General features: G+C 48.8%; 1 protein-coding gene and 1 long non-coding RNA gene across 2 annotated transcripts; one reads left to right on the top strand and one right to left on the bottom strand.

Annotated features, from left to right (window-relative positions):
* Positions 1-5,559: 5,559 nt before the first annotated feature.
* On the bottom strand, positions 5,560-23,312 carry LOC119713956 (potassium voltage-gated channel subfamily A member 3). Its single transcript, XM_038168393.2, has 2 exons — positions 19,582-23,312; positions 5,560-11,791 (listed from the first exon to the last, which is right to left on the bottom strand). Exon 1 carries the CDS (start codon positions 22,951-22,953, stop codon positions 21,217-21,219), a length of 1,737 nt encoding a protein of 578 aa, XP_038024321.2. The 5' UTR covers positions 22,954-23,312; the 3' UTR covers positions 5,560-11,791; positions 19,582-21,216.
* Positions 12,570-15,931, top strand: LOC119713957 (uncharacterized). Its single transcript, XR_005261105.2, has 2 exons — positions 12,570-12,764; positions 14,796-15,931. It is a non-coding gene; the product is annotated as an uncharacterized lncRNA (long non-coding RNA).
* Positions 23,313-24,268: the final 956 nt, after the last annotated feature.

Raw genomic sequence — 24,268 nt, 5'->3', positions numbered from 1 at the left:
TCCCCTGAGCTGTCTGGGGGCAACCGAGGGGACTCAGCTGCATCCTTGCATCCTCTGACTCCTTCCAAACACAGTGAGAAGTAGAGCTGCTGCAGGGCTATAGGTTTCCATAAGTGCCTTTATCTGTGATGCTGATGGAAAGCCAGCTTTGACAAACACCAGAGCTCCCCGTGTGACTCCATAGAATATGAAGAAGAGGTGATGAGTTTTCCTACTCATTTCATTTTCTCTCCAATGATTAATTTTCCTTAGGTCTGAACCAGGTCATTCCCATCTGCCCAAAAGTGTATCTTTCCTCCTCCAGCTTTGGGAAAGGAAATTCTCATTAAAAAAAAAAAAAAAAAAAAAGGCAGAGAAATAGGGCCAAATGTTGAAAACTTCTGAACTTAGAGAGTAAGACTAAGGGAAGGTTAAAGAAACCTCCAGTGGAGATGTCAAACACCTGCAGACAGATTACCTTTGACTTGGGGTAAGTGGGTAGGTGACCTTGGTATCTCTTTTGCACTGAATAATGGGGCATGTCCTTTTAGCCACCAGTCCTGTGACTGGTTTCCCATGCAGATGATGGAGAACATGGTGTGCGTATCTCCCATCAGAGGACAGATAGGAGAAGATGCTCTTTTTAGACTTAATGTGTCTCCCTCTAAGCATCTGCTGGTGCTGGTGGGGACCAAGAGGTGCTGAAGGTCAGATCCAAGCCCTGTGGAGAGGAGCGATCCACTACTGTCACCCCAAAAGTTCATCCCATGGGTGGCCTGTACTCACCCCACTTGCACAAATCCTGCCCTGCTGGTTCCCACTGTGGTGTCTCCTATCCCCGTTCTTCTGTTCTCTGCCCAGTGAGGAGCTGCTGTAGCTGTGCACCCACATACAAGTGCTGCATAAAGTGTGTGTCTTCTTGTCTGTATGTCAATCCATGCTCTGCTGTGGGTGCTGAGAGGTGCCACTGGCATGGCCACAAGCGATCCTCCCCAGGAAGCAGTGGGATTGCAAAACAGGCAGCAGGAAAAGTGCTCTGCAAGGATCATTTGCATCCTCTCGTCCTCCCACAGGAGGAGGATGCTGCAGGGAAGAGATGCGGACTGGGGATGCTCAGGCAGGGGAGTGCCTTCCGCAGGGCTTAAGGCTGTGGGCAGGGTGGCAGAGTGGGCAGTGGGCAGGATGCTCCAGCCACGAGAGGGCACTGCATGGCACGGCACAAAGCCGGGCCGTGCCAAATCGCGGGCTGGTCCAACTTAAAGGCCTTGCCAGACCGTGGGCCTTGCCAAACCAGGGGCTGTGCCAAGCTGCCGGCCCTACGGGGTGGTCAGACATGCCAAACGGTGAGCCATGCCAAGTGTGGGCCGTGCCAGCCTGGGGACCACACTGGGTCATGAGCTGTGCCAAACTGGGGAGCATGCCAGAGAGCAAGCCATGCCAAATCCCACGCTGTGCCAGCCCCCTCTGCCTTGGTTCCCAAAATCATTTAAGCAGCCAGCTGCCATCAGCTTCCAGCCCCAACCTGCGTGTCCCTGCCACCAGTGTGGCGCCATCCCTGTGGGGTCCCTCCTGGAAAGAGCCATGACAGGGTGGAAAAGTCCTAGGAGAAACAGGGAGCTTAGGTAGAAATTCATCTTTTTATCACTGTCACCCTGCTCCTGGGAGATGCTGGGGATGTCCCCTCACAGTGACATTGATCTGGCCCTGCAGGCACATCCCCGGTTGGTCCAGCAGCTCCAGGTGGCTTGGGGAGGTGACAGCCACAGGAACATTGGGGAGGAGGTGCCATATCCAAGGGGGCAGTGGCAGAGCCTTGTCTGACCCTCAGCTGCCCTTGCCTTGAGCACTGCTGCCCTGCAGCATGCTCTTCTGTCACCTTGCTGCTGTATTTACTATTTCTTTCTCTTCCACCCCCTCTTTTGTGTTGAGACAGACTTCCCCGTCTCTATGGAAACCTTCCTCCTCTCCCCTCATTTCTTCAAAGAGGTTTTCAGCTGCTTCTTTAGAAAAGAGCTATTTTTAGCCCCGGCTTCCCCTGCTCCCCCACCCTCTGCTCTCAGCACACACTTTTCTGAATGAGCTGCACCCACCCGGCTGCCACCAAGCACCCATGGGTGCCACATAGCTGGTGAAAGAGCTGCTTATGTTCAGGTCCATAGCCCAGATCCTGTCATTTCCCTTGATTTATTATTATTATTATTATTTTTTTTTTTCCGGGGGTATTTAAATAAAGGAAAAGCTTCAGTTTTGCAGAAAGGTCCTAGGAGCATCTGCAGTCTGCAGTGTTCCACTGCCAGGTCCTTGTTTAAGAGGATCAACAGTATCCTTTGGGACAAGCAGAGTTCATCCACTGTCACTGGCTTCCACAGTTGAGCAAGGTGTGAGCTCCAGACAGGAGGGGCTTCCAGACAGGTCCTTTCAAAGCCTGCCTGGACAGGCTGCCCTGAGGCATGCAGGTCAAGGGGTCAATCTGAGACCACCACCACTGAAATCTTTGGGGGCTGCCTCCTCCCAAATCAAACTGTGCCATTGCATATGTTGGCATCTTCATCCTGTCCACGATCCCATTTTTGCTGACGAGATATGCACACCTGCATCTGCCTCGGTGAGCAGGAGGTGAATTCTACTTTTCCACTTTAATCACATTAAAAATGCAGAAACACTGCCTAAAGCCTTGGTGCTGGAGGAGCATGGTGATGTCTGAGGAGCTGCCCTGAGCTGAAGCATGGGTAGAAGAAATTCAAGAGTCTATCAAGAAAATGAATAGTAAAAAATGGCCAGATCCAGACGGTCTTAAGCACATATTTCCATGCAGGATATGATAATCCTAGCAATCCCATGGGTAAACCTGACAGAAGAAGCATGGCCAGTGAGGCCTTGCAGGAAGAAACCATGCTTCACCAGTCAGAATAGAAAGGAAAATCTTTTTGGGTACTAACATCTGTTTAAAAGATAGGAAGTGATGTATCAAACCTGAGGTGTCCTTAGGAAGGTATGGTTTGGCGAGAGAGGAAGTGTCCTGGAGAAGACTCCAGCATCCTGGAAAAGTCACATTTGGGAGAGCTGGATGATCCAGCTGGGAAAGGGAGAGAAGGAAAGGGCTACAAAAATGATAACAGAAAAAGTAAATGACACTTAGAGAAATTTCCAAGCAGCAAATGTGAAGGCAGCACATGAAGTTGTTTCCCACACAGCTTCAGTGTGCAAAGCTGCTGGAGGCAGCCAGGGTTCAGCTGCCAGACCTTCAGGTCCCAGGCCTGAACACCAAGCTTGCCTTGGGGTGTTAACTGCTGCAGTGGCATTTACCTTCTGCCCTTCATAACCTCCGCAGAGGAAGCAGGGACATCCATCCTGCTGTCACACCATGCCCCATTCCATGGCCTATGTGTTCCTCCTGACTCCTGCAAAAGCCACACTGGTAAAGAAAATCCAACCTGGGGAATGAGCTGGCTGTCAGCACCGACCATCTCAGGTGCAAGGTCTTCTCCATGCAGTCCGTCAGCCCGAGTAGTGGTGTGGACTGGAAATTCTGCATAACCCATGATGTCTAGGCATGTGCCTCAATTCAAGGTTCACCCCTGGGTGCTGTGATGTTTTAGGTATGGACACCACCCTCTGCACATCAGAGGTGCTGTGGCAAGTGCCTTGTGCTGCTTTTCATGTAAACCCAGGTGGCATGTGCCAGACATGGGCCCTGTCCTTTCTCCAGGGCTGTTTGGGCTCATGGTATTCATGCCACCTTTCACATCTCATACTTTTAAGACATCCTGTTTTTCATGCTTGCTTAAGCACCATGCTGGTTAACCACACAATGACTGAATCCGGCAGCTAGAAGCACCACAGCCCTCGGCGGAGCTGACACAGGAAGGAACAAATCAAGGTCTGGCAGGGGTAGATGTACCAAGGGCTGCTAAACCCATGGCCTGTCTCTGAGCATCCCCAAACAGAAGCTGTTTCCTTCTGGCTTTAAATCTCCTGCTGCTGCTGGCTCTGGCTGGGAACTGGTTTGGTCCCACACAGAACAGCCACCGGGAGAGAATTCGGAAACAGTTGCCCTGAAGTTGGTGCAAAGCGATTTTGCTCATCAGCTTGGCTCACCACCACCAAAACCACCCCCACCACCTCCCAGCTCACCAGCTGCCCTGGTGCTGACAGCAAATCGAGAGAGTGAAGAAAGGCAAAACCACACAAAACCAAAAAAGCTGAACACTGCTTTTCAAGGATCCTGCACAACTGCAGAAGTCAAAGCTATCAGGCAAGGCGAGGGCAGAGCTCAGGCCCCACTGGAGAGCCCTGTGCCACTCCATGCAGACAGGGAGACCAGCAGGGTCAGACAATGATTTGTAAAACTGAAGACTTCAAAGTTCTCCTTCATTGCTGAGTTCCCCTGGTCCAATCCTGCTGCTCTGCTCCCGGGCCTGACCGTCAGTTTGGAGCCTTGTACAGGGCCTGCCAGGGTTTCAGTCTCACAAATAGGATTTGCAAAGACATCCAGCACTTGGGATAAGAGCCTGACAGACTGCAGGAGCCCTCACATTCCCAGTTCAGCAGTGAAATAGAATAAAATCCCCCTTGCAGGGGCCCTTGGGTTGTGGGATGCAATACAGCAGAGTTTGCATCTGAAATTCAACTTGTGCTGGCACCGTCTCTGATAATTCATGTAGGGGACCCCTCTGGCAATCTGGGTCCTGAACCAGACCCAGCCTTTCCCACACTTTCCTGGCTCATGTCACCCATCCTAAATCTCAGCCAGGGTTTCAGCTGTGTGATGGTTCAGCTTGCTTTATGGCATCCAGCTGTTTACCCCAAAGCAGGAAGGTACCCTCTTGCTTTTTAAATTGAATCTGTGAATACCAGAGGCAGGTGATTTAAAAGCAAAAGGAACCCAAAAAGTCTCCAGGTCTTCACTGTTCCAGGAAGACCGCTTCCCACCAGTCTCTAATTGCTTGCAGATTGCCCAACTGTGGAAGTGAGACTGCTTCCAGCTGCTGCAGATTAAATGCAGCTTGTAAAATCGTAATTTATTTTTCCATTCCCCTCTCACTCTTCGATATTTTTAAGACAGCTGGTAACCTAGAAAAGCTCTTACATTGTATGGCCAAACTTGCTTTTGGGTGCAGCCCAAAGACATGATAGAAAGCCAAGGTCAATGTTTTCATATGAGCTTCAAGCCTCATTTCTTGAGATCTCCGTCTACGATTAGGATGAGTGGTTCAGTGCCTCCACTTGCCAAAACATCACCAGTGACATCCCTTTGTGTGACATTTAAAATCAAAATTTCAAGTCTTTGCGTGGAGTGACTTCATTCTAAAAAGAGAGCACAACTCTTCAGAAGGCTAGTTAGGATGCTGGAAATATGCAGATTTTACCCCAAGATTTTGTTTCTCCAACACTGAATTTTATTCCTGAGAACTACAGTAAATTTCAGTTTATTTCATCATGAAAAAAGAGTGGTGAGTTCATCCAAGGAATGTATCTCAAACCTCATCCTTGCCCACTCTTCATAACCTGAATGTCTCCCCTCTGCTCCATCTCATCTTCAAACCCCCTTGTTACACATGCAGAACGCTGACCCCATGCTCCAAGGTATGTTTTAGCTATTTTATTGAACTTTGTGTATGAAATAACAGTTTTAAGTTCTAATGAAAAACATTAAAAAAATAAATTCAACATCAGGTAAAAAAGTCACACAACCAAAAAAAAATCACTCATGTTTACTGGTAACTGAACACAAGACCCATGGTGCAGTGGAGATCACCAGGACAACAAGATGCATCGGCTTGTTTTAGCATCAGAACAGTATCAACAGAACAAGTTGAAACAAGTGAAACACAGTTCACTGGCCAAACCAAAATAAAAAATAAATCAGAGCAACAAGACTGCACTTTATGTCTCCAGTCAAAAATTGCATTGTTTCTGTGGCACCTGATCACTCCTTGCAGAGAAGACTGCTTGGTTTTTCAGTCTGATGCACTGAATTTCACAAGGCAATATTTCACTGTTCAAATATATCCATGTGTGGTCCTGCTGAGACAGTCATGGAGACCTTTCAGTACCACCCAAATCACTCACAGCCCAGTGACAAGCACACAGACAAGGGAAAGCAAAGTCAAAATTATATCCAGCCATCTCAGTCACAGGAAGAAACCATGAAAATAAATTGCATAGTAAATGATGGGAAATTAATAAATGAGGACCTCCTCCTGTGTTGGAGTCAGGCTGCAGTCGGCCAGGCTGCAGCAGCCCTCTCCTGCAATGTTTTTGGGACCTCCTTGAAAGGTCCTAAATTCAGCCATGGGAATACTCCACCCTCAACAATAAAGGCAACTTTCTTCCTAACACGTCATCTTAGGTGCACACAGATTAAGTTTTTAGGCACGGCTTTACTGGCACTGCAAGGCCTGAATAACTTGAATGGTCAAGTCCCCCTCCCCATACACTAATGGCAGCAAGAGGGGCATGGCAGCAAACACATCATTTTGCTCTAAAACCACCCCATTTCAAGTACTGGTCTGTGATTTCCTGGCATTGCTACTTCTCTTAATATAATTCATTGTGCATGTCCAGATATTTCAATGACTTTCCTGATGCCAGGTACGGTGTTCTTCTCCAAAATCGCCCTCAGAAATTGTAGGATCCATCTGAAACAGTATCAGTGGCCTGGCTTCAGAGTAGTCAGAGAAAATGGGTATGGAAACATACTGGGGACAGCAGCATCTCAGGCCATGTATTTTGAAGATGCACTGATGATGTCATCTTGGAGAGGGCAGAAAAGTGTGAAAAAGAAAGGCAATTTACCTGTATCAAAGGCTGGCAGACAAAAACACCAGGATTACAGAGCTTTGCAATTTAAAGGGGCCACTGCATGGCTTTAATCTCAGCTCAAGGGATAACCTTCTAGAGAAGTCTTTGTAACAAAAAGAAAAGCAATAGAGTGGGGAGCACACTGTCTCCCAGAGCTTTTTAGGAGAGAAAAACTGTCCCATGAATTCCTTAATTTTAAAATATTTCAGTAGTGGTAGCAGCACGTGAACATCTGTTTCAGAGAACATCCGCGTGTGTTTAATTACAACCATCTGCACACAGAGGCTGATTTTTGAGGGTTCTCACCAGCACTTGTGGAGAGAGACTGGAGGCCAGGCCAGTACTGCAGAAATCCTGACTTTTTCCCCAAATCTAGGGGAGCAAGCAGAACAACCTCACAGCACTGTGTGCATCATTTCTGAAAGCCCTCTCCAGCCATGCTGCTGAGCCCCATTCCATCCACTGTGTCCCTGAGTGTTCATGAGCACCCTTGTAGCAATTGAGACACCTTGTGAAATCTTTTGCTTTCTAATTTTGCCTGTTTCTTACAACATCCCTTGGCTGGTGGGCATGAACATCATCCTAGTGGCTTTATGCAACCCTACTGCCTCAAGTACCACCCTGTCCCCTTGGGAGTTTGACAGAGCCCTCCAGTGCCACTTAGAGCGTCCTACTGGCTTTCCTTGCAAATCTTCCAGGTTGGGCCCCACAGCAAAACTCTTGTTCACTTTAATAACAGCCCGAAAGGGAGAAGGGATGGTGGGCAGCATTTGCTGCAGACAGCAGCAGGAACGTATACATGTTCAGTGTCTCAAGAGCACGTACAATGCATGAGTTCTCATCATCTGAACATAGCTTTGAAGGGCCATGAATAAAGATGAGCAGCCTGCAGTAGGATGATTATGCGAATAAATATATGCTACTTTTTTTGGATTTTATCTTGCTGTCAGCCATCATTAAATCAGTTTTGTTTTTTTTTTTTAATTGACTGGATATATTTTTTATTTGTCTTCCCTTGCCAAAGTCAGATCTTTCTCCCCACCCCCTTCCAAAATGGCATTTCAACATGGCTCTCCTGACATGATGGTTATCTTTAAAACACAAAAGACTATATTCAGAGTCGTGGCAACACAGATAATATACTGGACCAACAGTTGAAGTCTATAAAACTCGCAGTTACTTTGATAAAGCACATTAACAATTAGCTGGTTCAGCAACCAAGCAAAAGAAATCCAACAGCATGGAGCACACGTTTGCCAAATGGTGGTTTCATTCCCAGAGCCACTATGTACAATATCAAGAACAGGCTGAAATTAGGCAAATTTCCATCGCTTTGAGATGTCTGTTGGGCAGGTTTGGGGCTGCATGGAAGAAGCAGAGTGGCCAGAACCCGTGGGGCATCTCTGCTTTAGGAGCTCTGGCTCAAACCTGACCCATAAAAGGCTCTGCTCTTCCCTTCACTTTGTTCTTCAAAGCACACATTTCAAACCATAACAGGGAGACGCTTTAACACAGTGGCTATTGAAACTGGAAAAGGTATTACACACACACATATGCCGTAAAAAAACTCTCTGTAACACCAGTGAAAAATAAAAATAACTTTTGTACTGATACATTCTATCCCCCCTCTTAAGGGCTACTATTTCATGTTCCAAAAGAAACTAAATTTAACACCTTTGGGACAAGGACTTCCCAAGAGCCGGGGCTGTGATGCAGTCCAGAAAATCAACTCTCCTCCTGCCAATGTGTGATCTCGTCTGGTGCTGGTGCCCTGCAGGTGACACAGACTACCTGCTGAGGGATGCTGGATCTGACCTCCATGAGCACTTGGGGCTATTTGCAGTCCAAACCCACCAGCATGGCAGAAAGGTGCTTGCACCTCAAGATATTTTCAGAAATTGTCAAAGTTTTTGTTCAATCTCCTTTGCAGCCTCAGGAGCAGGCTGCAAATGTCTTGTGCTGCAGAGGAAACTGCAAACAAATATTTTTTGCAGCTATTTAGCAGTTTGGGATGTGACATCATCCCAAAGAGTCCAGGTCCATCTCCCCTGAGCCTGCTGGCGGCTCCATCCTCTGCAGCGGGGAAGAGAGCACTGCTAGGTTGTTTGGGGCTCACAGTGAAGAAAATGGGCTCATCCCCCAGACACTGGACACATGTTTGTGGTCCAAGCATTAATTTTGGTACTGGGGAACTGCAGCACAAACCAGCCTGGGGAGAGGACACAGTTGCCCTTTACAGGACACGAGAATGGATGCCTGGGATACCTGGGAAATTGGGTTGTTACCTGTGCCAGGTTAAGTTACAGTTAGCCATGAGGTGACAATGCCTGCAAGCCCATCCTCAGAGCATCCATGCTGTGGTTATCACCAGATCCCCAGGGATTTGCTGGCAGAGCAATGTATGGGGTTGGGGCAGAGGGGATGCCTCTTGCAGCCACCTTGGGCTGGCCTTCAGGCAGGACGTGGCCAACAGTGAGGATAATGAGAGCCACTGCTCCAATTAGCTTTAATTTGAGCTTTTTGGATTTCACACCTCAGAGAGCTCCACTGCCATAGTTCCCTTGCACCCCCAGCTCATCTCGTGGGCTCAGGGACCTGCTCCTGGGCTTCTGGCAGCAACCTTGGCCCTCAACCCACCTTCCTCTGCTCCCATTGCTGCTGAAGCCACCGTGGAGCCTGGTACCAGCAGCACCACACCCACACCCTTCCCAATGCATCCACAGCTACAGGGTTCCTACCACACTGGAAATAAATGCAAACAAGCCCAAGAAACCCTGTCCCACTGAGGGCCAGATGAACTCTTGCTCTTAGTTCCCCAAGGTAACCAATGTTGCTTTGAGTAACACTGCTGTTTTTTCACTTTTTTTCTTTGCTTACCATCCCAGCCCATTTTCCCTGTCCTGCACCTGTGCAGAGCTTCAGTGACTTTTGTTTTGGGAAGCCAAGGAATTGCTTCTGTGGCTCCACCACCACCATAGGTGCACGGGCACAGGAGGAATTCAAGCCCAAAAACGAGCTGTGGTTTGTTGTTGCTATTTTTTTTTGTTTTGCTTTTAAATGAATAAATACACATGACCTCACCAAAGTCAACATGTCCTTCTGAGAACCACATCAACTCCCCAAAGTGGAGGGAATTTCTCAATTCTAATTTTGGTTGAAGTTTGCATGCAGGGCTTAGCCAGAAATGAGGACGACGTCTGCTGCTGAAGTACAGACAAGTCCAGAGCTTTCCCAGTTCTAGAGGACAGCTCAGAAGCCTACCTGGGCTTTGTTTGTCTTTAAAGCTCTGCTGCAAGAAGACATGGTGCAGACAGATGGTTGCTTTGCCATGGGTGTTCCCCTGAGCTTTCCCCCTTCAGAGCCTTTCTTCCAGGTAGATGTTTATTTTTAAAAGCATCCTCACTTGGGCTGTGACTCAGAGCATCCCACACATCTCCCGTGGATATTTCCTGTCCACACCCAGGGTCTTGTTTGAAATGTGGGTGAACAGCTCAGCTCCCAGCATGTTGGTGGATGCAGCCCAGGAAAGCCAGGTTTTGCTGTCACCCTCCATGATGGACTCAAGAGTCTACTTCACGCAAGCTCCCATTTGGGCTCCCATTGCCTCCCCTTGTGCATCTTCTGCTTCAGAATCAGCCAGTTCATTTCACTTGGGCCAGCCCTGATGAGTGACTTGCTTTTGCAACAGCTACAAGAACCTCTTTCTCCTCCCTGCAGAGGTATTGTAGTGCAGGTGCAGAGGTTCTTGTGCCCAGCTCAATCCCACCAACATTAGTTTCACGCAGATATCCAACTTTCTGCAAGTATTGCCTTGCTTCTGCAACGGAGCATGCGCTGGGCATGTTTTAGCCTCAAAGCTGGGATGGCAGCAGGGTGCAGATGGAGCTGGGGAGGTGGATGAAGTGAGAGCCAGAAGCAAGAGAGAGCATCTACCCCTTTGCTGCTTGCATTGTACCTCTGCAGACCATTTATCCTTTTGAATCAGGCTGATGCTTACCCATACTGTCCTAGGAAATGCACTGAGGTTATAAACTGCCCAGTTTTGACAGCTTCACAGTGGACAGCCCACAGGGGAAGCCAGCAGAGCAAAAAAACACCAGTGTGCAAAATAAACCAGTGATGGGCAGAGCAGTGATGCATTTCCCTTTTATTACAGTATTAGGAATAAAATACTATAATATTAACTTGGGACCAAAGTACTGTGTAGGAGCAGAGACAGGTACATGAGCTCTCATGAAATGAAGTAGGGCATGACAACTCAGGATTGGGTTTTTCAGCTATTCCAGCCCTGGAAAACTGTCATTTCTTCTTTTTTTTTTTTTTTTTTTTTTTTTTTTTTTTTTTTCCACAATGTTTCTGAAAGCAAGGCACAACTTGTGGACTGGCTGACATGATTTTCCTCAGTGTTGGTAGAGATGGGATTTTCCTGGTGCATTATGAGGACTTGAAGTAAATCACAGCTTTGGTGTGGCACATTCCTACTTATAAAGAATGTATACAGGAAAGCCAGAAAATAGAACTTATTCACTTCCCACTGCTGAAAAAAGCCTGTGTCATTGGAAAGAGAACACTGTGAGCAACTGAATTTTCCCCATTTCCCTCCCATCCCAAGCAAAATATTTGGACTGCTTATTAGCAGCTCTGCTTAACATTTCCTTTCTGGTTACTTAACCTTTCTTTTTTTTTTTTTTTTTCTTTTTTTTTATTTATATATATATTAATGAAATAATGTCCAAATGATTTCCACCTCCCCTCTGCCTTTTTTCTTGATTTGTTCAGTTTCATCATATTGCACATGATCTGAAAATAATCTTCCAGCTGAAAAGATGATCCCTGGTACATAATGCACTTGTGTTAGAAGACACAGATAGCATAGCAAATGTTTAACATGTTGGAGTGCAGGAGGACGGACCTTCCATCTGTCGAGGTTGGGATGTGTGTGATTTCCTTTGAGGTGTTTTATTCTTCAACACAGTCCTGAAGCTCTTAAATTCGAAGCTTCTGTTATCTGTTGGGCAGATCAAACAACAGTTTTTACGCACAGCCTGGCTTTGAAAACAAGCAACACATTGTTATTTTTTCAAGGCAAAGTGGAATAGATCTTGCACATTGGTCCCCTTGGATAACTTTACATCCTCATTTCTCACAAATGAAAAGTGAAAATTTGCTAATTAAAATTGCTTAACAGACTAAATACAACACAGTCTAAAGAGAGCTAAATCTAGAAAAAGAATCATTAAACATATTTCATTTATTAACTCTTATCTCACATTAATGACAAGTTCCACATCCAATCCAGAATAATTAGCATGAAGTGGGTTTTCCTTATCACGTTTTTATCTTAATCAAGCTGGGTTTGTGAAGACTTGATATGATTTACATGGTATTAAGCAACTGCTCATAAATCTGATGCAGATTTCCTGAGATCAGCAAAGGGAGTGCAAGAGCAGGGGCTGATCTCACTCCCAAACTACAGGCTGAGCCTGTATTCCACTGCTTTTTATTCCACTGCTTTCATCACTCTCATCTTCTGAAAATTTGTCCTCTGCTTTCAGTCCATAACCCAGCAGTGGGAGCATCACTCTGCCCGCCCGTGGATGGGACACAGCCCCATTTTTACAGGGTGTTGCAGGTTCACAGGCATTACACACCAAATGGGTCCTGAATTCTACCTCCTTCAAGGTGATATTTCAAGTGGGAATTAGTAAAGTTTCCTATAGAGAGGTTCATTAACTATATTAAAACCAGCGTGTGGTGTGCACTAATAAGACGAGCACTACCACCAAATCAGATTACGTGAGCCAGGTGCTTTGTTAGCAGCTGGTGATGAGACAGCCATGGGAAGGATCTGTGTTAATGGGTCAGAGCCGAGTGCTAACGAACCAAGAGCCAGTGGTCCCAGCTCAGCCACCAAGCCCTTCCCCAAAAGGAGGAAGCTTTCCCTCAGGGGAGACACAGGCTGGAGACAGCAAGCTGGCAAGGTAGGACAGAATCCAAGCTCTTTGGATGCTGTGGGTGATGAGAGCAGGGAGAGGAAAGGGGGAGGTGGGATTTTCCACAGGAAGCAAATATGCCTTGCAAAGCAGCATGGTATTTGGGGAAATATGCTCGCAGCAGGGCTTAGAGCTCCTTGTAAGGGTCTCAGGGCATGCAGCTGCCCAAGCACCCGCTTATCCTGCTGTGCCAGAAAGGCAAATCATGTGCTGAACATGAACTGGGGCTTGGGGTTTAAAGGGGGGGGGGGTTACATCCCACCCCCACCTGCCAGCAGGGAAGCACTCCTACTTTCCTCAGGATCTGTGGTAACGCCACTGGGATCCCCCAGCATGGCTGCAGGGTTACACAAATGCAACCCAAATGAAGCCTTACTCTGAGTGCTCAGCCAGAATGGCCGCAGCTTGGGCAATGCCCTTCATTTGACGGAAGAGGGACAGCAGAGAGTGAGTTCTGCACACCCAGTACAAGGTGTACGAGGGCACGCTCCAGGCACGTGCTCAGCCCCAGGGGCTACAGCACAGCAAAGCTTGCTGCTGCAGGAGCTGTCTCACCAGGCACTTCCTGAGTGCTGAGACACCTTGGCATGTAGTGAGATGAACCGGGATGGAGAGCAAGGGACACAAATGCAAGCAGAGCCCAGCTTTCTTGACCCAACCCAATCCAGCACTTTTGGGTACCCCAGTGTCTTTCCAGGATGTATCCCTGCCCTTGTAGACAGAAACCCCAAATCCTCAGCCTAAGGATAATGTTATTTCACCAAATTCAGCTAGAAGAGTAGCGGGAGTGGGAAGTCAGAAGCATTCATTAGATGGTGGTGCTCTGATTCCTGAAGGGATGCAGATGTATTCCCAGCATACAGGGGTGATGAAATCCTTCCCTCTTCAACAGAAACAGAGGATATTAAACAGCAGCCATGGAAACTAGATGTTTTTCAAAAGGTGAAGCCAAATAACTTGTATCCAAGAGGTTGGAGCTGGTGAAGCAGCTCGCAAGACTGTGTGCATTGAGCATTTCTTGAGTCCTGGACCTGGAGGAAATCCAGGACTGGAAAATAGCTCCTGTTGGGCCAACTTTTTAAAGGATAAACAAAGTGACCTGCAAAAGGATGGGTCTGTCTCTCTTCCTCTGATCCCAAATAACATGCTGGAATGGCTGAGGCTTTGAATACAGAATTAAAGTGCAGGATGTAATTGATAACAATTAATGCAGGTTTGGGGAAAACAGATCTAATCACATTAACTTGATAGCTCTTCTTACTGAGCTCCAAGAATGGCTGATAAAGGTAAGTGCTATCATAATATTTTTCTGTAAGGGAGATGCATTACATCTTGGTTAAGAAAATGAAGCAATAAAGTCAATTTGCAGGACACTTCGCAAAGCCGATGAACCCAAGCTGCAATAACTTTTGCTTCTCCTTGTGTATGCTTTGCTTTCCCTGATCAGCACATTTTGCAGCCAGAATGAGAGAGACATTGCTGAAAGGTTTGGTCACTTTGAGTCAGTCCCAGGAGATGAACATCCAAGTCTGAATTTACAGTACACAGGTTCATGTTTAACCCAAAGTCCTGGGTTACACATTTTTGTCCTGCTGTGACAGCCCAAGGTCCAAATCATTACTGAGTTGTTTAACGGATGCAGAGACCAGTAAGGAGAGAGAAGATAATTTTGACTACAAATGTACAGAGATTTTGGGAGAAATGGAGCATAAGGATGAAAATGCAAGTGCAAAGATGAAGAAACCAAAGGAAATGGGAAGGGGAGACATAGTGTCCCTGGGAAGCTGGTGTCCCTGGGAAGCATGGTAAAAAACTGGGCTTTGCTCCAGATGGGGGAAATCACCCCAGTTTATGAGTTTTGGGGGGTCTACATAGTCTGTAACCTTCAAGTAAGCTGAAAACCATAAAGTCTTTGGGTGATTTCTTACTTCTTGCTCTAAAACCGCCTCTTCCTTTCACATCACATTTCAATGCTGTATTTCCAAACATTAAGCAAAGTCACTCGGTGTCATTTTACAGGTAAGAGAAACTGAAGCCAGAGGACTTGACCTGCCCAAAAAAAACACCCAGCAGGCCAGGAGCAAACACAGCCCAGACCTCGCTCATACTTCAGGTCTGCATCACAGTGAAGCCTGGTTTCATGGACCAGCTGCAAAACTGCACAGCATCAACATCCACACTGCTGTGTACTAAGATCATTTTTTTTCTACCACTTAGCCAAACAGCAAATACATTTTTTCTGAAATGCAAAAACGCTTTGTGAAGTCTGCGTTCATCCTTTCTGTGCTCCATTACAGCCTTTGGGTGCTCATGAGAGCAAGATCCTGAACAAAGGTGCTGCTACAGGAGCCCTGCTCTCCCCCTGGAACTGAGCCCTCAGTGCTGCTGCAGCTGATCAAACCATGACACAATGCAAAAGGATTTTCCATATCTATCCGCTATGGAAGAATCAAGCAGAGCAGCTGGTGCTGGTCAGCATCAAAATAAAGCCAAATGCACTCTGCTTCCTTGACAGCCAGAGCAGAGATAGCCAGTGGCTGATGTAGTTGTGTGAGCCGCACATCCGAATCAAGTCTTCCCACACAGTATGTGTAAAGATGCTAAAAATGAAATGCAAAAAATGCAGAAGAGCAACAGACATGACAAAACATAGCTATACTCTGAAAAGCATCTGAATTACAAGTCGCAAGGAAATGAATCAGTACTGAACAAACCCAGCAACACATGCTGCCGTTTGCATCGCTTATCCAGGGGTCTTTCCATTTGCCAGCATGTCTGGGCAAAGATTATTGCTGTTATGAGCAGGTGAAGAGCAGCTATCAGGAAGTATTTTAGCTGCTCCCAACCACAGTGACAAGCTGAATGAGATAGGAGACAGGTTTTAATTTACTGGAGCATGTCCTGCTTCATAAGGAGAAAACTGATGGTGCCCTGCAGGGACGTTCATGCATGAAGGTTTCCCTGTCCTGCTACAGAGCACCCTCAACACTGAATAGTCAGGCTTTGTGAGTAATAAGACATGGACAGATTTGTGAAACTTGTGAGGTGCAAAAGCAGTGCCTTGTTCGTGGAGGGAAAAGTAAGCAGGGGGCTCACAGGGGATTTTCTCAGAGCATTTTTGGATGAGTTTTGCCAGCAGCAGGGATAACATGGCTCCATCTGAAAGAGCAGCATGGGACCCCGCACCCACCCTTTTTCCATATGGCGGATGGTTCTCATGAGCAAAAAATATGATTTGCTTTCTCCCAGTGACAAACAGCAGGAGCACAGACAGCAGCCCTGACGCCTTCCAAGCACAGAGCAGCAAACACGCGTCCTGTTAGGTGGGATGAATATCTCATTGACGGAGGCACCATTACTCATTTTCCTGCTCAGGAAGCCAAATGCAGAAGTAAAAGGTCTCGATTGTGTCCAGGGCTTGGTCACAGCAGAATCACGAGTGTACAGTGTAGGAGCTGGCTGCAGTGGGGCTGTTGTTGGGGCTGCTCTGCAGTGCTCTCCCAGGAGCAGATGTGCCCCGCACTGTGCAATGGCTCTGTTGTTCATCAGAGCTCCACACCAGTCCTATTTGTGCCCTAAGAAAGCCCTAAATCACCACTCCTACAAAATATTCCAACGCTCCCCTCCCACCCCCAATGAAGGAGCAGTTCCCTGCACCAGGGAACATCCGCACCCAGATGTGCCCATCAGCTGGGTAACGGCTGCGGCCCCAACCGTGTGGTTCTCCAGGCAAATGTCCTATTGCAGACACGCATCACTCCAGACCTCGCCACCCAACGTCTGGTTCCTCATGCTGGTGAGGGCTCAGGCCACCCTGCACCCACGGGGCTGGCAGCCTGCAGCTGTGTCAGTGCAGCCCCTGCTATGCAAACAGCGCTAGGGGTGCTGCTAAGTGCAGCACAGCAACAGCCTGTCCTGAGCACATGCCTCAGCTACATAGCACCACCCAAAGACATGCCCCAGAGAGCCAAGCAACCTGTTCAGGCTATGGGTGTGAACCCGCAACAGAGAAGGGTGCAGAACAGTACCAGCTCCATGGCAGTGAAAGAATTTATAGGACATTGCCCTACCCATGGCATCCTATTATGTGCAGAAAAACCCTATTTGCCTGCGCCCACTTGATTGCCTTGGCACAAGGATGCAGGTGTGTACCACAGACTGAACATTCCTTACCAGTACACACAGTGCATGAGATTGAAGGGTAGAATGCTTTGTGGTTAAATCCTATATGCCTGTTTTCACTTTCAGGTTTGCAGCCTGCCCAGAGATCACTTGTTAAAGCATTGAAATAGGGAAGAAGGCAGTGCCTTGCATCAGGCTGGGATGGGAGCCTCCATGCACTCTTACACAGATATGCATATTTTAAAAGCTTGGCAGAAAGAGGGCTCCAAACTACACAATTAAACAGATTTCATGCAGAATGCTATCCACAAGCACAAACTGCCACAAGAGACCTTGCCCTGCTCTGCCAGGAGTGACCCCTTGGCAGCAGATGAGCTCCTGATGACTCCTTTCCTTCTGCTGGGGAAGCTGCTGGTCTGCTCTTCCTCTCTGCTAAACAGTCCATAAACTGGTGATGACAAAGAAAAAACAGTTTCTTTTGTCCCTTTTGTCAAGTAATGGAGCAGCAACAATTGCCTGGAAAGAAATCAGGCCCTCCTGGAGCAGAGATATCCCCCAGACCTCCTATGTGTCCACACCTGGGCGGGACAGATCCTGTCTTGTCTCCACTAGTACCTGGAGAGCATCTATTGGGCTGGAGAGCAACAGAACCCTTTTAGAATGTAGGCCTGAAAACACACAAAAAAGGTGTAAATAAGCAGGAGAAAAAAGTGAGAACACCAAAGCACCAAGCAGAAGGGCCAGGCAAGGGGTTGCTGCATGTTCCCTGTGTTCCCCTGAAACAAAGGCAATGCTGACCCTGTTCCGGGGTGGCATCCAGGACCAAAAAGCATCTGGGGAGGCAGGGACCCTAAAAGCCAGCCAGGAGCCCTGGACAATGACTTTTCTCCACTCAAGGCAGCAAGCTGTTCCATCCAAGCCCTGTGTCTTGCCTTGGGCATGCTCGGTGTCCAGATAAATTAGTTTCTTCGCAGCTTGCAAAGACTGGGGTTTAATGTTGATTCCCAGGTAGTGGTTAAAACAGTCCTAAAACTGAAGAGGAGGCACATTGCAAGACAGCACAGGAAGCCCAATAACCAGCTGGCTATGAAGGGAGCAGTTTCGCAGCACTCCTTCCAATTCCTGCCATGGCATGCTCAGCAGCCACTTTCAGAGGAGCGTCAGACCGTGCAACAGCACAAAGTGTTTCTCTCACCGTACGTTACCCAGCGAGACACTGACAGCACAGAGGGACGAAGCAGACAGAAATGGGGCAGAGTATAGCAGGGATATCCCTGTTTTTCTGCTTGCTACTACATCTCCAATTTCTGTGTATATCTTAAAGATGGAGCAGCAGTGCTTTGATGTTTTTCAGCAATGCCATTCTGTGCTTTAACAACTACAGTGGATGAAGTGGCTTCCTTACCATCTCCCTGATACTGTATCTCTAACTGACAATACAATCCGTTTTCAGCCATTCTGCCTCCACAAAATAAGGCGGGGATTAGACAGGAAAGCAAACGAACAACCAGCAAAGTTTCTGCTTATTTTAGATTGCATTGAAACTGAAAATTGTATGCTGCCAGTTCCAGGCAAACATGTGGTTTCTGTGCAGCTGCCACAGCGAAAATGCAGAAGCAAAACTCATCGGTGAGCTCTCCCAAGGGGGAGTGCTTCCACTGCTTTTAAACTCAAATCCTCCTTTTAGGAACAGGCATGTGGAAAGGCTTTAATAACAATAAGTGAGAGTTTATAGCAAGAAGCGACATCTCAGCCTGCCAGCAGTCTGGGGAAAAGGTGCTTGGGGGTACTCCAGAAAGCCCCGTGTTCATCAGTGCTCCCTGGGAAGCTGTCAGGATGAAGGATGCCAGGACTGTCACCTCCTGCAATGCTGTGGAGCATCCCCCTAATAAAGATGGTTTGAGCAGATCCTCAGCTAGAGAAAACTACCACAGTTCCAATAAAGCTGTCACATACCATTACCTAAGAAGCTGCTTTGATGTTTTCCTTGGTTATTAACGTTTTATTAACTGGTGAGGACACTGGGGCTAAGGAAGAGTGTTACATGTATATGTTACAAACTGTCCTGACCCTTTTAACATAAAGTCCCAGCTAAACTCCAATTTTGATGTGGCCAGTCTCTCTCAGAACAAATCCCCCTTTCCGTACCTTAGGAAAGTGCACAATTTGCACAGGTTGGGGTCAAATTGTTCTTTATTGAAGGAGGCATTTCCTGGCATTCCCGTGCACTTCACCACCTGCAAGGAGTCTCTTTGCTCTCATCCCAAAAGCCAGTGAAATTGAGCACAGCTGGGGACCAGGTGCTTAAAGCCACTCCAGGCCCTATGACCTGCCAGCCCCATAAGCTTGCTTCCACCACAGGGACCAGCCTGAAACACCAAAATTCGGCAAATAACTCCTTTTTATACAGAATTGAAGAAATCCCACTTTACAAACGCAGCACAGCTTTCCTTCAGTGCCTGCCTACCTAGAACTCACTGTGCAGCACTAAAAAGCAAAGTGGAAAGCAAATATAATCAGAGGAGCCATAGGATGGTATTCTATTTACCTGACATGCACAAAAATACATGAAGGCAACGGGGGGAGCTGGAAAACAAAACCAAGGAGTGGAAAACATGACGTTTGTTCCCAAAAGCAATGTTATCTTACAATGCAAAAAATCTCTACCCCGTGCAAAGCTCACCTGATCCCATCAGATGTCCTTTGGCCCCTGGTGTACACGGAATGATGAAGGAGGCACGCTTTCCCTGGAGGGGTTTAGGTTACTTTTCAATCCTGCTCTTAACAGGTCTGCATTTGTCCCCCTTGTTTCCAAAGTCTGCCACACTTTCCCAGCTGAGTTTTCCTGGTGGCTGCTCGGGGCCATTCTTGCCCTTGGAGGATGCTTTGGGGGAGCTTCAGGGTTTCATGTGGCATGGGGCAAGCACGGTTCTTGGTGGTGTAGCGCCACTGCTGCTATGTCCAAGCGGCTGCTCATGTCTGCAGGACGAGGCTTGGCTCCCAGATTTCACTGCCAAGGTGTGAACTCTTCTGGGAGGAAGAGGGGAGTTTTGGGGTGTGCTTATTGCCTACAGGTGGGTGTTTGGTTCATGGGGACACAGTGCAGAAGGGGGTGCAGCGACAGGATGGGGATGCAGGAATGGGTGCCCTGCGAGTTGCAGAGACACAGTGTCCTGCAGAATGGCAGGGCTGGAACCATCTGGAAAGGTTTTTGCAGGAACGACAAGGACCAAGGGGGATGGGAGAAAGGATGCCATGACAACCTTTTGGGGTTTCCCAGGAAACTAGGGTAGCCATGGCAACTGTATCACTCCAGTCCAAATTAGTGACTTCCGTTGGAAGGCGTGTTCACCACTCTAATCTTCTTGCGATAAGCAGCTGTATCTCTCCTAAATGCATTGCAAAAAGGTGGAAATATCCCTTTTTGTCCAGCTTGGTGGGTCTGAGGCTGCATGGCCACAGCAAGGAGCCCATCGCAGAGCTGGCATCTCCTGGTCCTTGCCGGCATCACTCCCTGCATACCATAACCATTCAATTTTGCCTTTTGCCTTCCCCCAGAGCACACAGACCCGCTGTGCGGCCACAGATTTTATGCTGGATGGAATAATGCCATAGTGCTGCAGGGGAAGGGAATTAAGAATAGAAAATCAGTGTTTTGGTTTTTTTGTTTTGTTTTGTCTTTAAGTCAGAACTGATTGCACTTGGTCTCTGACCAGATTAGAATTTCATAAATGATCTAGTGGGAGAGAAAAGGCAATCTGTGATGTGCCCGTAACGGCACACCACATGTTTCAATATTAAGCACCATTTAACAATGTGGTATCAGAGACTCTCTGCAAAATTAAATGGTTTTTTCCTCCCAGCCCCCTTATAGTGTGCTCTGCAACATGTTTTCCTCGTCTCCCCACCCAATCCAGGGCTGCTAATCCAACAAGTGAGCTTATGTGATGGAAGGGAAATCGGCTCCATGCTGCCTGTAGGGAAGGGGGGGGGAGAAATCAGGAGCAAAGCAAGATGTCCCCAAAAGCAAGAAAACAAAAGCAGCCCTGCAACACGTTGCAGAACAAACACCTGCTTCAGCGGTGAGAGTGTTTTGTCTTCTTCTTCCACCTCTTTAACTGTTAGCTGTCCTCTTCTCTTCAGAGCAATTTAAATCCCTTTAAGATCTTTAGAAAGGAAAGATCTAAAAAAATAAACGTATAAAAACAAGGGCATACACAGACTGACGATGGTGCATGTTCCACACAACACCAAGTACACAGTCACTTTGCATTTATTATTTTTTACCACATCCTCGGGTTTTGCTGCTGTTTTGTTTTTAAACATCCGTAAAGATCTTTTTGATATTCACACAGTTGGGATTGTTTGTGGTTGTGCAGTTCCCTGTCTTAAAGGCAGCCTGTTTGAATGCACTGTGGTTGATTCCCCCCTCCTCTATCACCATGTACTCGGACTTGCTGAGGGTGGAATTGCTCCGCGCCTTCCTCATCTCCTCGGTAGACGAGAGGTGCTGGCAGCTCCCAACATGCATGTACTGGGCTTGCTCCTCGCCTTCTGTCTCCCGGTGGTAGAAATAGTTGAAATTGGAGACTATCACGGGCACGGGCAGAGCAATGGTTAGCACCCCCGCGATGGCACACAGAGACCCCACAATCTTGCCCCCAATAGTGATGGGGTGCATGTCCCCATAGCCCACTGTGGTCATGGTCACCACCGCCCACCAGAAGGCATCAGGGATGCTACTGAAACCTGAACTGGGGTCATCAGCTTCTGCGAAGTAGACAGCACTGGAGAAGAGGATGACGCCGATGAAGAGGAAGAAAATGAGCAAGCCCAGCTCCCTCATGCTGGCTTTGAGGGTCTGCCCCAGGATCTGCAGCCCCTTGGAGTGTCGGGAGAGCTTGAAGATGCGGAAGACCCTGACCAGACGGATGACTCGGAGGATGGCCAGGGACATGGCTTGCTGGCCATTGCCTTGCCTCTCTGCCAGCTCAGTGCCCAGTGTGATGAAGTAGGGGATAATGGCCACAATGTCAATGATGTTCATGATGTTCTTGGAGAAGGTGGCCTTGCTGGGGCAGGCAAAGAAGCGGACCAGCAGCTCAAAGGAGAACCAGATGATGCACAAAGTCTCCACCACAAAGAAAGGGTCAGTGAAGGATGACACCATGGAAGTGGCCGAGGACGAGGAGTTGGTGAAAACATCAGGTGGGAGAGGGCCACCGCCTGTCCCAAAGGTCCCCCCAGTTCCCTCATAGTCGTGGTCATCCCTGAATTCAGGCAGGGTCTCCAAACAGAAGATGACGATGGAGATAAGGATGACCAGGACAGAGACGATGGCAATGCCTCGGGCTGGCCCAGAGCTCTCGGGATATTCAAAGAGCAGCCACACCTGACGCTGAAACTCCTTGTCTGGGAGTGGCCGCTGCTCCTCCCGAATGAAACCTTCATCCTCCCGGAACTTCTCCATGGCCTCCTCCCCTAGCTGGTAGAAGCGAATCTCCTCAGAGAAGATATCGATGGGGACGTTGACGGGCCGTCGGATGCGCCCACCTGACTGGTAGTAATAGAGGATGGCGTCGAAGCTGGGCCGGTTGCGGTCAAAAAAATACTCGTTGCGGAGGGGGTCGAAGTAGCGCATCCTCTTACGGGGGTCTCCCAGCAGCGTTTCAGGGAACTGCGCCAGTGTCTTGAGCTGGGTCTCGAAGCGCAGCCCGGAGATGTTGATCACCACCCGCTCGCAGCACTCGTGCTCCCCACTGCCCGCGGGGTGCCCGGTGGGGCCGGCGGCCGGAGGCAGAGGGTGGTCGTAGCGGTCCCCCACCAGCAAAGGGTGCGGATGTTGCGGCTCCTCCAGCAGGGGGTCTCCGCCGCCGCCCCCCCCCACCACGGTCATGCTGCCTTCCTCCGCCTCCTCGCCCTCTTCCTCCTCGTGGGGCCGGGGGCCGGCGGGGGGCGGCTGCTCGGTGTAGCCCAGGTTGTGGTGGCTGCTGCTCGGCGGCCGGCCGGCGGAAGAGGCAGCCGGAGAGTGGAGCAAGCTCCGGCGCTCGTCCATAAAGGTATGGGGCGGAAGGGGAAAGGGGGGGGCGGGAGGGAGAGGCGGCGGTCGGAGCCTCTTCTTCCTCCTCCTCCTCCTCCAGGCAGAGGCAGAAGCAGCCGTCCCGCTCCTCCGGCGGCCGCCGCGGCTCTGAGCAGCCGAGGCTGCTCTCAAAAAATCCGCCCCCAGCCCTGGCACCGCCTCGCTCAGCCGCCAGAGCACCCCCCGGCCCTGCCCCGCAGACACCCCCCCGCCTCACTGCCCCCTCGGCCCGGGGAGCCCCTCGGGCACGGCTCGGGCATGGCCTGGAGGGAAGCGGCGCCTTGGCCGGGGGGCGCCGGGGGGCGTCGCGGGGCTGGGAGCGGGCGCGGAGCTGGCGCTGGCTGGAGGCGCATAGGGCAGAGAGCCCGGGGGGGGGAGGGAAAGGGGGAGTGCGAGTGCGTGTGTGTACGCGTGTGCAAGGGTGTGTGTGTGCAAAAGTACGTGTGCACATGTTTGCCTCTGCGTGTGCATGTATGTGTGTGGGTGTGCTTGCGTGTGTGCATGTTCACGTTTGTACATGCACGTGTGCATGTGTGCACACAGGTATGTGTACGTGCATGTGTGAGCATGTGTGCACATGCATATGTGTGCATGCCTATCTGCATGCAAATACTTGCATGTGTGCATGTGCATCCCCACAACAAAATCAATGGCAAAGTGAAGCTGAGGCACCTCGACAAAGGCAGTTTCACTCTGATCCCCGGTCTGCATTTCAGACTTTCCTGCAAGAGAGCTTAAGGCTTTCATTTTTTTTTCTTGCTTCAGCTGATCTCTTTTGCAAATAATTCAGCTTTGGTCAAATGGGATTTTTTTTTTTTAAGAAAGCCCCCTCCACAGATACGTTGTGCTGGCAACTGCAGCATCCCCACGACACATGCACACAGGGACACCCCCGCACAGTCCTTGCACCCTGCTCTTCCACCTGGTTCCCCATTTTCCCAAGCCCCCTTGGTGGCTCCCTAGAAGTGCTTGCATCCCAGCCACGGGCCAGGTGAGGCCGCAGGAATTCAGGCCATTGCTGTGACTGCGGGCCCGGGGCTGTGCATGAACGGCCACCACACTGCCACTCCCACAGGAGCCCCGCCATGGAGGAGGCAAAAACCCTGCCAGCAGCCCTGCTTCAGCTCCTCACCATGGTTATTTTTAACAAGCACAGCCTCCAGAAGGTAGGGAGAGAAACAGATGAAAAGATCAAACTTATTTATACTTTAAATTAGAAACAAGCTGTACAAAATATACAAACCCATGGGGGAAAACAGCAATAAATATTTCTGTAGGAGCAGAGTCTGTA

The sequence above is a fragment of the Anas platyrhynchos genome, chromosome 27 (assembly GCF_047663525.1).
Source record: "Anas platyrhynchos isolate ZD024472 breed Pekin duck chromosome 27, IASCAAS_PekinDuck_T2T, whole genome shotgun sequence".
In the NCBI taxonomy this organism is placed as follows: Eukaryota; Metazoa; Chordata; class Aves; order Anseriformes; family Anatidae; genus Anas; species Anas platyrhynchos.
Note: the sequence above shows the minus strand (reverse complement) of the source record. Positions and strands in the feature narration are given on the sequence as shown.

Excerpts from the sequence above, each read along its gene's own strand:
- LOC119713956 (XM_038168393.2), bottom strand. The coding sequence starts at position 22,953 with ATGGACGAGCGCCGGAGCTTGCTCCACTCTCCGGCTGCCTCTTCCGCC.